This window comes from Clavelina lepadiformis, chromosome 6 (genome assembly GCF_947623445.1).
Source record: "Clavelina lepadiformis chromosome 6, kaClaLepa1.1, whole genome shotgun sequence".
Classification (NCBI taxonomy): Eukaryota; Metazoa; Chordata; class Ascidiacea; order Aplousobranchia; family Clavelinidae; genus Clavelina; species Clavelina lepadiformis.
Genome location: NC_135245.1, coordinates 18,563,671 through 18,577,895, shown reverse-complemented (window position 1 = coordinate 18,577,895; position 14,225 = coordinate 18,563,671). Strand labels below are relative to the sequence as shown.

At 36.3% G+C, this 14,225-nt stretch overlaps 3 protein-coding genes across 4 annotated transcripts; 2 read left to right on the top strand and 1 right to left on the bottom strand.

Annotated features, from left to right (window-relative positions):
• The first annotated feature begins 2,542 nt into the window (after nt 1-2,542).
• LOC143463045 (uncharacterized) lies at nt 2,543-5,788 on the top strand. Its single transcript, XM_076961403.1, has 3 exons — nt 2,543-2,756; nt 4,289-4,401; nt 4,608-5,788. Exons 1-3 carry the CDS (start codon nt 2,608-2,610, stop codon nt 4,781-4,783), a joined length of 438 nt encoding a protein of 145 aa, XP_076817518.1. The 5' UTR covers nt 2,543-2,607; the 3' UTR covers nt 4,784-5,788.
• On the bottom strand, nt 5,776-8,894 carry LOC143463044 (basic immunoglobulin-like variable motif-containing protein). The gene is made up of 6 exons (XM_076961402.1): nt 7,221-8,894; nt 6,943-7,129; nt 6,728-6,881; nt 6,435-6,574; nt 6,208-6,359; nt 5,776-6,136 (listed from the first exon to the last, which is right to left on the bottom strand). The coding sequence occupies exons 1-6, from the start codon at nt 7,868-7,870 to the stop codon at nt 5,962-5,964; spliced, it is 1,458 nt and encodes a 485-aa protein (XP_076817517.1). The 5' UTR covers nt 7,871-8,894; the 3' UTR covers nt 5,776-5,961.
• A 249-nt stretch (nt 8,895-9,143) lies between these two features.
• On the top strand, nt 9,144-13,820 carry LOC143461732 (isovaleryl-CoA dehydrogenase, mitochondrial-like). Of its 2 annotated transcripts, none has more exons than XM_076959573.1 (10): nt 9,144-9,284; nt 9,803-9,997; nt 10,147-10,288; nt 10,855-11,024; nt 11,211-11,304; nt 11,409-11,636; nt 11,901-11,994; nt 12,490-12,571; nt 12,870-13,047; nt 13,322-13,820. In XM_076959573.1, the coding sequence occupies exons 2-10, from the start codon at nt 9,830-9,832 to the stop codon at nt 13,453-13,455; spliced, it is 1,290 nt and encodes a 429-aa protein (XP_076815688.1). In that variant the 5' UTR covers nt 9,144-9,284; nt 9,803-9,829; the 3' UTR covers nt 13,456-13,820. The 2 variants fall into 2 exon arrangements, with proteins under 2 accessions (XP_076815688.1, XP_076815687.1); XM_076959572.1 differs by lacking the exon at nt 11,901-11,994 and adding an exon at nt 12,259-12,352 and having other exon boundaries at nt 9,145-9,284.
• Nucleotides 13,821-14,225: the final 405 nt, after the last annotated feature.

Below are 14,225 nucleotides of genomic sequence, written 5' to 3'. Positions count from 1 at the left end.
TATAGGTTGGCTGGTGGTTGCACATTATGCCGAATAACAAATGAATTGCCTTTTTGCCCGATCTTCACGCGGGAATTTAACTATCAATTTATACCAGTTTTATAAAACTTCGCAAGCATTCGTAGGTTAGTTCTTTTAAAAATAAGTTTTAAATCATATACAAACAACGCATAACAAAACTTCTGTGCTCAAACTGTTTTTTGGAAAACCAATTCCTCAAAGATTCGTCATACCTCCAACGACCTTTTTCTGGCATGATTTGGCCTTTATATAAACACATCACTCTGAGTCGGCATTAGGCCAATGCGAGCGATGTGACTGCTTTGGACCAGCATATTCTCGAAGTACAAGATTTAAAACAAACGTAATCCTGAAGCAATTGCTTAACTCGCCCTGCTGTTTTTAAATAATGCTTGCTAGCATTCCGCGAAACGGCGTCTCTCCCACGTTGACTATAAACAAGAAAATCCAATAAACGTCGCAACTGAACGAGCAAAGAGACCGAAACAGTCGACGTATATCTAAGCTTTGCGTTTTTATTATCTGACCTCATCTCTGTTTATCATTTGATACCTATAAGTATAAAGCCTACTGTAGCAGTCACGTAACCTTTTCTTTTACTGAAGAAATGATGTGCTCTTACATAGGTTATTTCCCGTTTTACTGTTTGGTGAATTAGCTGCGCTTTTTAAAATACCCTCGCTGCGTCACTTCCGTTTTAACTATATAGGTTGCCTGGTGGTGGCAGGTTATGCCCTTCCCAACGATCACGTCAGATGTGATGACGTGAAAGATCACAACGCTGTCAAAAGTGTCCAAGAAATCAGCTAAGTGGCAATCCCAAGGCGCATTCCGTCAGTTACTATTGCTTCTTACAGTGATCAAGAGCCAACGAATTTATTGTAAATCAATGCCTGCAAAACGTCTGCAAAAATAACTCAACGAAATTCGTCTGTCAATGATGTCACGGCTTAGAATACATTCTGAGTTAAATATTCCTGATAAAATGCTTCGACGTCAATTGCGAGGCCGGATTTCAAAGGTCATTTTCCAATCCAGGTAGTAACCAAAAACCACATTAAAATTACAAAATGTTTTTTAAACCAATGCGGTATTCAAGTTTTTTAAAGGTTTAACTAATAGGCGACCGCTAAGAAATTTTAAGAGACCGCGACCTTAAGGTATTTTCAATTTTTCAATTTCAACAATTTCAATTTTTCAATTTCAACATTCTTATTTAAAGTAAAGGAAGCATAAACAGAAGGTCACGTAGAATCAAACCGGTCCATTGTAAACATTTGTAGTTGTTACATCTCCCAGATGTCAAGCATTGCAGGCCAATGTCGGAAATTATTAAACTTTGTTCGTATTTTAAGTGGACAACTTGATATGGAAAAATTTGCTGAAGTTGTTTACTCATTGCGACCGAAAAAATATTTCAGTAAACGCTTGCCTGTATTATTTACGACATTTTTTAAGTTCAAATGTTAAATTACGTGATGCGGTGTTTGCAAGCTCAGCTTGGGCCAATTCACGTATTTTCGGAGATTCTAAATTATGAACCGAACATCCATTTACAAAGTTCGTTTGTGAAATGCTGCAAACGACAAAACGACAAAACGACATTATGTAACTGTTGAAACTTGAAAAACTAAACAAAGTAAAAGCAGCAAGATAATTCGCACAATCTTTTATTCGCAAATATACTTGCTCGCCTTCTCTTTTAGGCTTAAATAGAATAGAACCAACGATACCATTAAATAGAACCAAAGCGGATATTTAGCTCTACCCTGCGGCGGTGCTGGTGGTAAAGGTTGCTCGTTAATTCGCTGAGAATAAAACTTTGAATACATTGAAATTCAAACTTTTTATTTCAGTGCTTTTATGATTACTCGCTCCAGACAGCAAACAATATACGTAACCAGTCTGTGTGAAAAATCAACCTTTGACACAACTTGTAGTACCGCTATCAGCCAACATAACCTCACTGGGTATTTCATTTATCTAGAAACTCGGAGAACAATTAACATGGGCCAACAATTAACAAATCAATGTCAACATGTAAGGGTTCCGTTTACTTTCAATAAAGTCGTCTTTTTGGAGTGGCCTTAGTTGAAATTCTGGCTTTAAAAACGTAGTGTAGCGTAGTGTAGAGCTTCGTGGCATAAACCTGTCTTTATTTAGTAGCAATTTAGTAACTACATCTTTTCATAAATGCAAGTCGTTTATCGCGATCACAACTTATGAGTGTATCTATTTCAGCTATGGCATTCTTATGTATTCATATGATGTAGTAATGTAACATAAGTTGAATAATTTGATATTTATGTTTTTTAATCAAAGTATTTTACTTCAAGGGTAATCCCCTGCTTGATTACCTATTTTCAGCTTCCATTTTTCTTTCTAGATATATAACTGCACGCATTCCAGTTAACTTTGTAGTTTAGAACCAGGATTTATGTTTAGAAATCCTACATCTTTTTTAAAAAATGAAAAAGATACCTAATGATTTATTTCGACTTTAAGTAAAATTGTTAATAAGTGCAAATTATACATCTAGATTTTACTAGTAAATTTGGATTTAAAACATAATAAAAAATTTACAAAATGCCTTTATTGGGCTCACTTGTTCCGGAACCTGAAGCGTCTAAAGAAGAGGAAGACTTAAGAGAACAAATGAATCAAGTTCACGTGGCTGCCATCAGTACTGATGAAGACAATGATGATGATTTAGATGATAATCCTGAAAACAATGGGTTTGTTACAACATTTTGTTATGTCACATGTTATTATTCAGCCAGACTGTAGAGTTTGGCATGGGCACACTAAATACTGTTTTTCGTGAGCTACAGTGGTACATTTTAGGTGCATAATTTTGAAATTTAACAACTTGGAAAGAGCTTCTGTGCACTCAATGTCCAATGGATTTATAGATTGAATTGGTCGAACTGTGTCCATTAGCTGTGTAATAGCACACTTCCAGTGTAACTAAACAAGGAAACTAACCAATTTATTTTTGTTTTTTCAATAACAATACTCTGATTCTACCACAAATTCAGGTCTTATACTTCCCATCTATAAATGTTATAGAATATATATAGATGGAATTTTTTATAACACTCGTTAATTTGTGAAGGTTTCTAAAAATAATTCCTGAATGAATTTGCTTAATTGAATGATTGCATTTAACCACAATTAAATAGAAATTTTTCAATGACTCACGTTCCACCACAAATTAAGGCAAATTTGAACAAAAACTTGTTTACCTACGCTGGAATAAAACTGAACTGTAGCTCAGCAAAAATAAATCTCACCTAATTTAAACACTGAAACATGTCTAACTAAGCAGATTACCAACGATAAGTTAAAGACCTACACATCTGGTGACATATTATAGGATAACAAAGGTTATCACATCATAATAACCAAACACAATGAAGCGTACAGCTTTAGGGTAGTAGCAAATTGCAGTTTTCCTTGCTTGAGACACGGACTGGAGGCTGCAAAAACTCCCGCTGTGCAGCAAATTTGTTTTCCACGAAAAAACGGCCACGGTGCTATCATGACGTTATTACCACAGTATGTGATACAACTGCAGGCACTGTCGCTGTATTGTCTTCAGACGTTTTGCAACATAAAAATAATGAACTTTACCTTCTGGGATATTTCAACCATGTCCATAGTTCGTTTAAGAAGGCGTTTCGCGGTCCCAGAACATTGCTTCGTAAACCCCTGAAGGACCGTGGACCCCAGTTTGAGAATCACTGCTCTAAAGTTTAACACTGATTGTTGGTGCAACGTACCACCACCCAAAATGCACATACACTCATGTGTCTCCAGTGCATTGAGAATGACTTCATCTCTTGGTTTACATCAAATTCATATAACTAAAATCATTTTTTTGCGATTAGGAAAGGTTTCTACACGTTTAATAAATATTGTTTACACAATTATTTGATATTTGCTAAATTACAACATTAATACAACTATAGCAGGGATATCCATATTACTACTTTATTACACACAAAAACACTAAAGTGTTTCGTACTTTTCAATAGTCCATTTTCAGAGTGAAGCGAAATTTTTTTTATTTCTAATAAAGTAGTATTATGAATATCTTTCCTGTAGTTGTAGTAATTACAACAGTTTGGTTTACTAAATCAACTTCCATCTTATATGTTGATATATGCTGTAAAATATTTGACTTGCTTAGCTGAACCTCACTGACTTTTGTTTTTAGCTGCTTCAGGTACATATACCTGTGAGTAAATTCTGTTAACTATATTAGATACCAACCAATACCCAGCGCATTGTCGGACCCAGTGGACCTCAGCTCGGATGAAGAAGAACTTCCGCCAACTTACAAAGAGGAGCAACCGAGGGAATTAAAAGTGGATTCTGGTAAATGATTCTCTTAACATTACAGTTAGTGATGTTTTATTGTTAAACTAGAAAAGCACCAAATTTGATCAACCTAGACCCATTCATATCCTTTTGAAATCAATAGTTTCCAAGAAACAGATATTTGAACGCCGATGAAAGCTTAATTCCTCGGCGAGGGTAATTATTGTTAATTTATGGTTAATCAATCAATTAGTATCTTTTAGATCTTGTGAAAGATGCGATGAAGCATGTCAAGTTGTCAGTTTCCTCGATTCCCCCTTGGGCAAAAGAGATCTCCAACAGCGCATGGAATGAAGTGGTGAGAAAAACGATAACTGGTGGCGACATTGAGACTGATTTTGCCTCATCATCCACTCAAATGGAACAACCTCCTTCTTGACGTAGGATTAGCGCAGAGCTGCAGACCCAAGTCCTATTTCATATGAAATGTTTTGTCAGAGCAATACTATGACAGTATGCAAAGAATTCGAATTGAGTATATTTCTTTATATTTCTATTGAAAGGTGGCAGTAAAACCTTCATATAAATGTGGTAGAGTTCTTTTTTCTGTAGCTTTTTGACCGTTTGGAACATAATCACAGTTCATTCAAAAACAAGCAGCGGCCTTTGAAACCATCAGTCCAACAAAACATTCCCATTGAATTGAGTTAAATTTCTGAGTTGATCCTATCTTCAGTTCATGATTAGTTTGGGCTATTTCATGGTGTGTTCTCTTGTGGATGCAATTATATTTATCTTATCATATATGTTCTGTAGTCCTAGCACAGGAGTTCTTAACATATTACTTATCCCTGTTCCTCTCCCCGACACGACCTTTGACAGCAAACTGAAACCAACCAAACAGATTTTTAGTGGGTAGTCGTGAATCCCAACCATTTTATCCTCAGAATACTGTACCATGTTGGTAAAATTAGGTTAAATCCAAAATAATGAAACAGGAGACAATGCATTAACTTAAAATAAAGGAAAATCAGTTCCTTGATAATTTGTGCAATAATTGTCCAAATTGCAAAATAATTTGACAAATTGTTTAACTACTTTAACCCTTGCATAAATGAGATTGATCTCAGGTTAAGAACTCATGTTCTAGTGAATTGTGCCATACTTATATTATGCTCACATCACTGCTCCAATTAAGTATCTTGTAGCTATTCATCTTGTAATCTATTTTGGGGTCTAGTGCAGAAGTGCACAACCAAATGACGTCACAATTTGAGTAGCTGGGGTCTAGCATACAAAGGCATTCTGTGGTTGTGCACTTCTGCTCTAGATCCCTATTTTGTTGTTTAATGGCACAAAATAATATGAAACAGTTGTGCAAAAATACAGTGAAATGTAAAAACTGGGAACATGAAATAAACGTAAAAATGAAACTACACCAAAATGTTACACAGTCTAAAACAGGACACAGTTCTGAATTAAAAAAAACATGCTCAAAACTAACAGTGTAACGAAACGTTGTGCAAGTATGGAAAAGTACTACTTTAGCAACTCCAAACAATGCGAAAAATGCACCAACAGAAATATATTACAGACATTCTCTGTGATCTTGGTAAGTTATTTTTTAGAAGTATGCTTGCGCGATCTCTTCTCCGTTTTTTTGAAGGCGATGATGCAATGGAGATTTCCTCCTGTCTTTTTGGTTTTTCTCTGCTGGACTCCCTTCTCCGGCCTCCGGATGTCATAATACGATGGACTCTCCAAATGAAGATCCTGGAGGATCTCTGTCCACCTATTAAGGAAAATCAGACTAAAAAATGCCCACATTACCTACATTGTCACGACAATACGCTTAGTTATTGCCTCTTGCAATGCATTGGTGGGTGCTTCTTGCTCGGTTCTCCTATGAAAACCCACGTCTCGTATTTCACAGCATCATCAAAATTATTTGGATTGACACAGTTATCTTCCTGAACTGCGGCAATTCTTTTTCCTTCATAGGCTTCAGATGGATTCTGCCACAAAACATCATCAAACTAAAGCTTTCGGCCATGTTCTAGGTTATATTCTGTAAGATGATGCTTTCAAACCTGGGGCGTATCTTCATATCCAATAGGACAAAAATAATGGTTTAAGCAGTGATAGATGAATCCAGTATTTTCACTTTTTAGTCCAATTTGAAGGCTTGTCAAAGCACCATCATCAGTCATTTTTTTCGTCTGGAGTCTTCCTGTGTTCCAAATAACAAGATTTTTAACAGAAATCGTAAAAAATTATGATATCCTGGGTCACTACTAAATATAGAAATAACACTTGTTCTGACCGATAAAAATAAAAACAACACTAGAAACTGTTTAGTTTAGAAAGATTTGAATCCTCTTACCTTTCGGTTTATAGAGGTAATGTGCTTTTCCATAGACACTAAAAAATTCATTAAGTCTTCGAAACCATCTCATTAGAGTTGCATTGCCAGTGAACGGGCCAAATCTTATTTCACCAAATGGAGGTTTAAACCCCAAAATGTGCAGAGCTTCTTCCTGAGAAAAACCACCCACTTAACAAGGATATGAACATGAAATTTAACTAACTTTGTTTTACCTGCGTAATTGGGTTCAAATTTCCTGTCCCTAAAGTACTAAACAGATAATTCCAAACAGAAACAAGAGATGTAATGCCACACGATTTTTTATATTGCGGCCGAGACATGCAATACCATCGCCTAAGATCGAGAACTTTTCGCTGCATAATGTTCTCAAGCATAACTGGTGGAGAGCTGACGGTCATTCTAAAAATACGTAATGCCATAGTGAAACAAGCTGTAGAAACAAAAACCATTTTAACAATTTATTCTTACGAAGAAAATGGAACTGTCATACTTTTGGTATTCTTTCCGTCTTTGTGAGACAAATGTCTTAGAAGAAAGCCTTTCTTGTAGGTCTTTTGGAGGCTTGGTCTTCTTCTTACTTGTTTTACTTTCATCAAAATTGACATCCCAGGACAGGGCTGTGCTTTCTACAAAAGAAACCTCAACATCAACTGTGCTTAAAACTTTAGACGGAAGACTTGCATCCACGCCATCCCCTGATGCTCCCATACAGCTTGAACCTGCGATTGTGCTCCCATCGAAAGACACAAATTCCTCTGATGGGGACATGGAGCTGGTCTGGCTCATTATAGACTTGGATGCTGCAATGCTAGTGAGCGAAGAGTCAAAAGTGTCCTCAACTTCAGATAATGCTGGTGTTGCAAGACCAGATGGTGTTAACTCTGATTCAGAAGAGGACACATCATCCACCATGCTTGGTTCCATGACGAGCGTAAATTCCGTTGACATGTCTGTGTTTGGATAAACACTGTATTGTCCCATACTTCTGTTTTGTTTAATCCCATTTAAACAATTCACTTTTGAAGATTGTTTCAGCTGTTGTTTTCCAACAACATAATCTTCCTCCACACAGCTTTCGTATTCTGAATCTTCCTCTTCATACTGTGGCTCTTCCTTCGAGGAGGAATAAAAATTTCCCATAATTGTAAAAAACAGCCTTCTGTTTTTTCTTAGATTTGCCTATAGCTAAGTCACAGCAAAGTTTGAAACATATACTTGTATACAGGTTAGGCAGTGTATATTGCAGCACACTAGGCCTACCATAATTCTTATATATTAGGTAGCCTAGTAGTAATGTACTTGGACGATACCAACTCATTACAAAATATTATGCACATATGCATGCATTTTGTGAACACACAACACTGACATATTACTGGCAATTGACTTTGAACCGATATTACAGTATTAAGATTCAAGTGGAAATGCTGCGTTAAGCATAATGTTATCTACTCATTTAGAAACATAATCAAATGTTGGGAAAAACAACTAGTTCCAAGTAAAAACACGAGAGCCACAGCAGATGCAAACATTTTAATTGGAGAACAACTGTTCTACCGTGATATGAACGACTTGAAATGAGTATACTCCAGACTGAAAACTTTATTGTTTTTGGGTGAGAAATCTCCTCAACAAGATGAAACAATAGCGAGAACTGGATTATGCTGTACGTTTTCCTCAACCGGACTACAGGGTACGATCATTTTCAGCAAGTTCTTGCGTGCGCTAAACGACCAAAAATGACAAATTCGTTTGTGCAAAATTGTTTGGATTTACTTGAAGTGCGGCATTACTGTCTTAGGTGCGCAACTACGAAGTAATTGTCACAGTTGTGACTAAATCAATCTCTATAATCTATATCAATAAAATGTAAAACTGCGCAAAAGTTCTAAGTCATCAAGTGCAAAATTATGCAACTAAAGTGCGCCACTGTAGCTGATCGAAAACAGTGTTAAGTGCGCCTGAACTCGGCAGTCTGGCTTTTCAAAACGTGTGCAAATCACTGAATGAGATTAACAAATGCAATGTTTGCATTAAGCCGCTTCTGGCTCTACAACATCGTTATTTAGTAATTGTTATAGTATTTGTTAACGAGAAGTAAAAGTATTAATTATAGGTAAGGCAATGCATTTGATGTAATATTATGTAAACAAACAACGGTATTTACAACTTTTCAACCTAAAGTTGCTTCAAAACTTTACTAAGTTTACTTGCTTTTAAATTAGTTTTAGGGGAAATCCCGCACATGATATTTTTATAAAAACCTTTTTTGTAGCAAGAGCATGTTTTAATCATTTTTTTAACCGGACTTATTCAAGGTTGGATTGAAAACAAAACAGCAATTTCTATTATGGTATAACGGTCATCGCAATGTTTTTGCTCATTAATTTTGCTTTAGTCAATGGCAATTAATGACGCGGCAGTTAAACATGTAAAGCATAGCATATTACGTAATCATAAAGCATATCGAGTTGATGCTTTCGTAATCGCTGTCACAGTAATGTCTGCGCAGCGAATCTAATTAGGGTCGGAAATCGGAATTGGTATGAAACAGGTTCGTGGAATAATGATGTGTAATTAAACAAAAATAGGGTCTAATGCAAAAGTGCACAACCAAATGACGTCACAATTTGAGTAGGTGGGTTCTAGTCACTAGTATACAAATGCACCCTACATGGTTGTGCACTTCTACACTTAACCTAAAATAAGTGCAAAAAATGAGGTATAGTGTACAAGTGCACAGCCACAGAATTACTTTGTATACTAGACCCCAGCTACTCAAATTGTGACGTCATCTGGTTGTGCACTTGTATACTAATTTTACTAAACCCAAATTTAGTCAGTATTGTAAACAAGCCGTACCTTTTATGACCTTATCCGTGGGCCGTATTTAATGTCTGTTCTAGAACGAACCTTAATCTTACTGATATTAAGCAAACTGCATGCATGACTGCATGTCTGTTTTCTCAACCTAGTCATTTAGGCTCTTTTTCCCAAACACCTTAGTCTGCCTATGAAATACCAATATAGTCACTCTATTTTATAATAATTTTTTAAATTATGTGTGTAAAGAGTTCTGTATAGAGACCTAGTCAAACCATGGCACTGATATCAAGATTATCTCGCCAAGTTTTTACTCGATCATCAACATGTTTGTTAAAGTCATCACAAAGCTGTCAAGCGCAATCATTTTCGACAAGCAAAGCATTGTCAATGAGAGTGCCAATTGATGATGTGATGCTTGGCTTCACTGAAGAACAAAAACAGGTTTGTGATGAGGTCAGCACTGAAAATGGGATTATGAATTGCCACATTTTTCAGCCACTTTTAAAAATGAAACAAAAATAATGTATTACTTGCTTAAAAGGTTTGAATTTATGCAAGTTTGCAATCAGTTTTATGTTTTCTTTATTAAGCTTCGAGAATCAGTTGGCAAGTTTTGCGAAGAAGAATTAACCCCTCTTGCCAATGAAATAGACAGTAGCAATGATTTTCCCCAAATGAGAGAATTTTGGATGAAGCTGGGTAACATGGGACTGCTTGCCATAACCGCACCAGGTAACATGAGTCAGAAATTAACATGATTGTGGTTTGTGCATAATAAGTCTAAACTATGCATATATATCGTCGATTTTAAACTATGTAAACCATTTGCCAGTATGAAAATAAATACCATGCCATGTAAACCATGCATTTGTGCAAGTATGAAAATACATATTCTCTGCTGATTTGTGGAGGTAAAGTTTTAAAAATGCAGAGTTTGGTCGTTGTTTAGAATTGTCAATTTATGATTTTAGTAAATTTTTAAACCAATACTGGATCTACTTTGTAGTGGCGGGTAAAAGAAAAAAAATTACGGGGTTAGCAGTCTTGAACTCTTGAAAGTAAAATAATTGAAAACCAGAGTTAGCTTGCATGTGGTAAGCAGATAAATAAAATAAATTCAGCATGTTTCACCTACACCTGGGCACCACCAGTCTTATTCAAATGGATTGAGTTTGAGCTGTGGGTGAAACAGATATATATCTGTTTTACTTTGCCACGTGCAACCTGGCTCTAGTCTTCCATCGTTTTACTATTTATTTTTGGACAGCAGGTTACTATTTATCTTATATATACTTCAGAGTCTGATGGTGGAACTGGTTTGGGGATATTTGAACATTGCATTGTAATGGAAGAAATGTCACGCTCGAGTGGTGCCATTGCTTTAAGTTATGGCGCACATTCAAATCTGTGCGTCAATCAAATTGTCAGACATGGCAATGACGAACAAAAAGCAAAATACTTACCAAAGGTATTGGCAACGCTAATCTAGTTTATTTAATCATTTATAGAAATCTTGGCGTATGCTTTTAGAAGTAATACATGCATGGCCCATAATATACTTTGCTTCAACTTTTGGGATAATACAAGGATAAAGGCAGTATTTGTTAACACTCAAACTTACTCCTTAAAAATCCATTGTCATCTGTTTTATAAGTTAATATCAGGAGAGCACGTTGGTGCCCTTGCAATGAGTGAACCGTCATCGGGGTCAGACGTCGTATCCATGAAACTTCGAGCTGAGAAGAAAGGTAAAACATATGATTTCTGTGTCTTTGACATCATGATTGATATGTTTACCTGAGTTTTGTAACTCTTCTATAATTACTTGACTTTTGAGTACTTTGTTTTCAAGGCGATTACTATGTTTTGAATGGGAACAAATTCTGGATTACAAACGGACCAGACGCTGACACTTTGGTAGTTTATGCCAAAACTGACATGAATTCCAAAGCACACGGTATCACTGCATTTTTAATTGAGCGAGGCATGGATGGCTTTTCAACTGCACAAAAACTTGACAAACTTGGCATGAGAGGTTCTAACACCGGAGAACTCGTGTTTCAAGATTGCAAAGTTCCAGGTAAAATTGCCGATCATTCTCTCTGGCAATAATGGGTAGTGAGGCCTGCTATTGCCAAATACAAACCATATTTTAGTAGCAGTCTGTTCGTTACATTGGGTGGGCGTTAAGTTGAAAATTATTTTACTGGGATACAGAAAAGGGGTTTCATGTTATATTTAACAGTTCATCAAAACGCTTCACGCGTAAAAGTTTATACCGTAAATACTAAATATGTTACATAGGTCTCTGTAACAACAATATCTCAATATTCTTCCCATGTAGAGAGTAACGTCCTCGGACCGGTCAACCATGGTGTATATGTATTGATGACAGGACTTGATTTAGAAAGGTTGGGTGCAGCCGCAGGACCAATAGGGTAGGGCAGAAATTTGCTTTGTTTCTGTCAGAAATCACTCGTGATGGACGTGATATATGACAGAAATGGAATCTGTAAAACTTCAAGTGGTTTAAGAGTTCTTCAACATTAGCGTCACGGAATGCTTCTTCCAAACAATATTCCAATATTTACTTTTTAGCCTAAAAAAACCTGCAAAATTAAGAATTTTTATTTTAAACCACGAGAAGTTTTATTAATTTATCTTTTCAATTTTTTATTAATTTTACGTAATTTTTAAACTAGTGAAAAATATTCTCGGATCAATGAATGGAGGTGTGTATGTGTTGATGAGTGGCCTCGATCTTGAAAGGCTTGTGCTGTCTGCTGGTCCATTGGGGTAATTGATTCACGTAGTGATTTGTGTGCGTAGCGTTTAATATTAGTGCATGGCCGAATGTATTAAATTTAAACTGCTCTTTAAACAAAATAATTCAAACTCTGCCATGGGTGTGTAATCACTTTGATTATTTCCAGCTTGATGCAAGCAGCCATCGACACTGCATTTCCATATGTTCACGAAAGGAAACAATTTGGTCAAAGCATCGGACATTTTCAGGTAAGGTTTTGCTGTAAAATTACTTTGCGTTCATAACATTTAATTTTGCTGTAATGCTGAAAGCACAGCAGAAAACAAACTATCTATATCACTTAGCCTTCTGTATTGGGCGGTAGATACTCACAGAAAATAGGTCGCGACCACTTAAGGTTGAAGTGAATGTAGTCAAAATTATTGCAAAAAAGACTGTGTCAATAATATTTAATAATATAATATCAAGTGCATGTCGCCCACTACCACAATGTGTAGCTTCTATGTTGAGTGTTGTAGTTTTTTTAAAAGCTGTTTGATTTTGCAGTTAATTCAAGGCAAGATGGCCGACATGTACACGAAGCTTAGTGCATGCCGCTCGTACATGTACACTGTGGCACGCGCGTGTGACAAAGGCCATTTTAACAACAGGGATTGCGCGGGTGTCATTCTGTATGCCGCCGAAACTGCCACACAAGTCTGCTTGGACGGAATTCAGCTTTTAGGTAAATTGAATATCCACGTTTTGCAATTTTTTTACGTGTTACCTATTTCACCCATGAGCACACATTGTTTGGTTTGTAGTAATCATTTTTAACTTCGTGTGAAGAACAAAACTTTAACAAAATAAGAGCTTCCTCAATTGAAAATAGCTTATTAAGTTGACTTACTGTGAGTGCAGCTCCTAGGGTATCTTTATCTGCAACAGTAACAATGTTACATCACAATGTTAGGAATTTGTGCTTGATTGAGTGATCAGTAAATGTATTTTACTCCCAGGTGGAAACGGTTACATTAACGACTATCCTACCGGAAGATTTTTGCGGGATGCTAAGCTCTATGAAATCGGAGCTGGTACCAGTGAAGTTCGAAGGTGGTTGATTGGGAGGTCGTTCAACGAAATGTTTGAATAACTTCCTTCCATCAAAACCACCTGTGTTGAATAATTCCACTCATATTGCACTTTGCTGTTCCTATTTAAATTCTAAATAATCGTGGTGTTTTAGCGACCAGCCATTCTATTGGATAATAAACCTGTAGATGTAATATTTCTTCATTGCAACGTGACGTCGGACCTGCTTAATGCGTGCTCGTCTACAGTAATCAATCAAACCTACATGTGGTGAAATTGTTTCATTTGTTGATTTAGTTTATTATGTGGATTTAACTTCCGGTGAGTGAGATGTGCTGTTTGAAAATTCTATTACAGCAAATATTTTACGACTCCAGTCACTTTTCTCAAAGACTTGAATTTCTTTCTAAGAAAGCACATAAATGACTTGATAGTCTGTTGTTTTTTATTTGTATTGGCCCTAACACATTGAAGTATATCTTTGTCTACGAACGCGTATGGTAGCCTACAACCAAACCAAGCTAAATTTGTAATAATCCTAAATGTTTCAGGTTGATAGGAGTGGTATTTTTGCCTTCAGTCGAATATCGACTGACTTGACTCGAGTCACTTATAACAAAAGACTTGCGACGCGATTTTGACTGAGATATAACCCTGGCCTCAGTAAAGTCCAATGTTGCTCTTACTAAACTTGATCTTTCCAATAACAGACCACTTTAAATACCAAAATTAAGTTAAGTACCGTAGTTACATTTGGTGTTTAAAATGTCCGCTCTAACCACAGGCATATCCCTCCACAATTCTGCAAGCAACACCATTGAAAGTCCTTGC

What these genes read in the sequence shown, in the direction of transcription:
- LOC143463044 (XM_076961402.1), bottom strand. Translation starts at nt 7,870, where the DNA reads ATGGGAAATTTTTATTCCTCCTCGAAGGAAGAGCCACAGTATGAAGAG. An exon ending in ATTTGAACCCAATTACGCAG is followed by an intron (nt 6,882 to 6,942) that starts GTAAAACAAAGT and finishes GGTTTTTCTCAG; the next exon opens with GAAGAAGCTCTGCACATTTT. An exon ending in TTACCTCTATAAACCGAAAG is followed by an intron (nt 6,575 to 6,727) that starts GTAAGAGGATTC and finishes TTTGGAACACAG; the next exon opens with GAAGACTCCAGACGAAAAAA.
- LOC143463045 (XM_076961403.1), top strand. Translation starts at nt 2,608, where the DNA reads ATGCCTTTATTGGGCTCACTTGTTCCGGAACCTGAAGCGTCTAAAGAA. An exon ending in GATAATCCTGAAAACAATGG is followed by an intron (nt 2,757 to 4,288) that starts GTTTGTTACAAC and finishes TAACTATATTAG; the next exon opens with ATACCAACCAATACCCAGCG. An exon ending in GGAATTAAAAGTGGATTCTG is followed by an intron (nt 4,402 to 4,607) that starts GTAAATGATTCT and finishes AGTATCTTTTAG; the next exon opens with ATCTTGTGAAAGATGCGATG.
- LOC143461732 (XM_076959573.1), top strand. Translation starts at nt 9,830, where the DNA reads ATGGCACTGATATCAAGATTATCTCGCCAAGTTTTTACTCGATCATCA. An exon ending in GCAGCCGCAGGACCAATAGG is followed by an intron (nt 11,995 to 12,489) that starts GTAGGGCAGAAA and finishes GATTATTTCCAG; the next exon opens with CTTGATGCAAGCAGCCATCG. An exon ending in AAAGCATCGGACATTTTCAG is followed by an intron (nt 12,572 to 12,869) that starts GTAAGGTTTTGC and finishes TTGATTTTGCAG; the next exon opens with TTAATTCAAGGCAAGATGGC.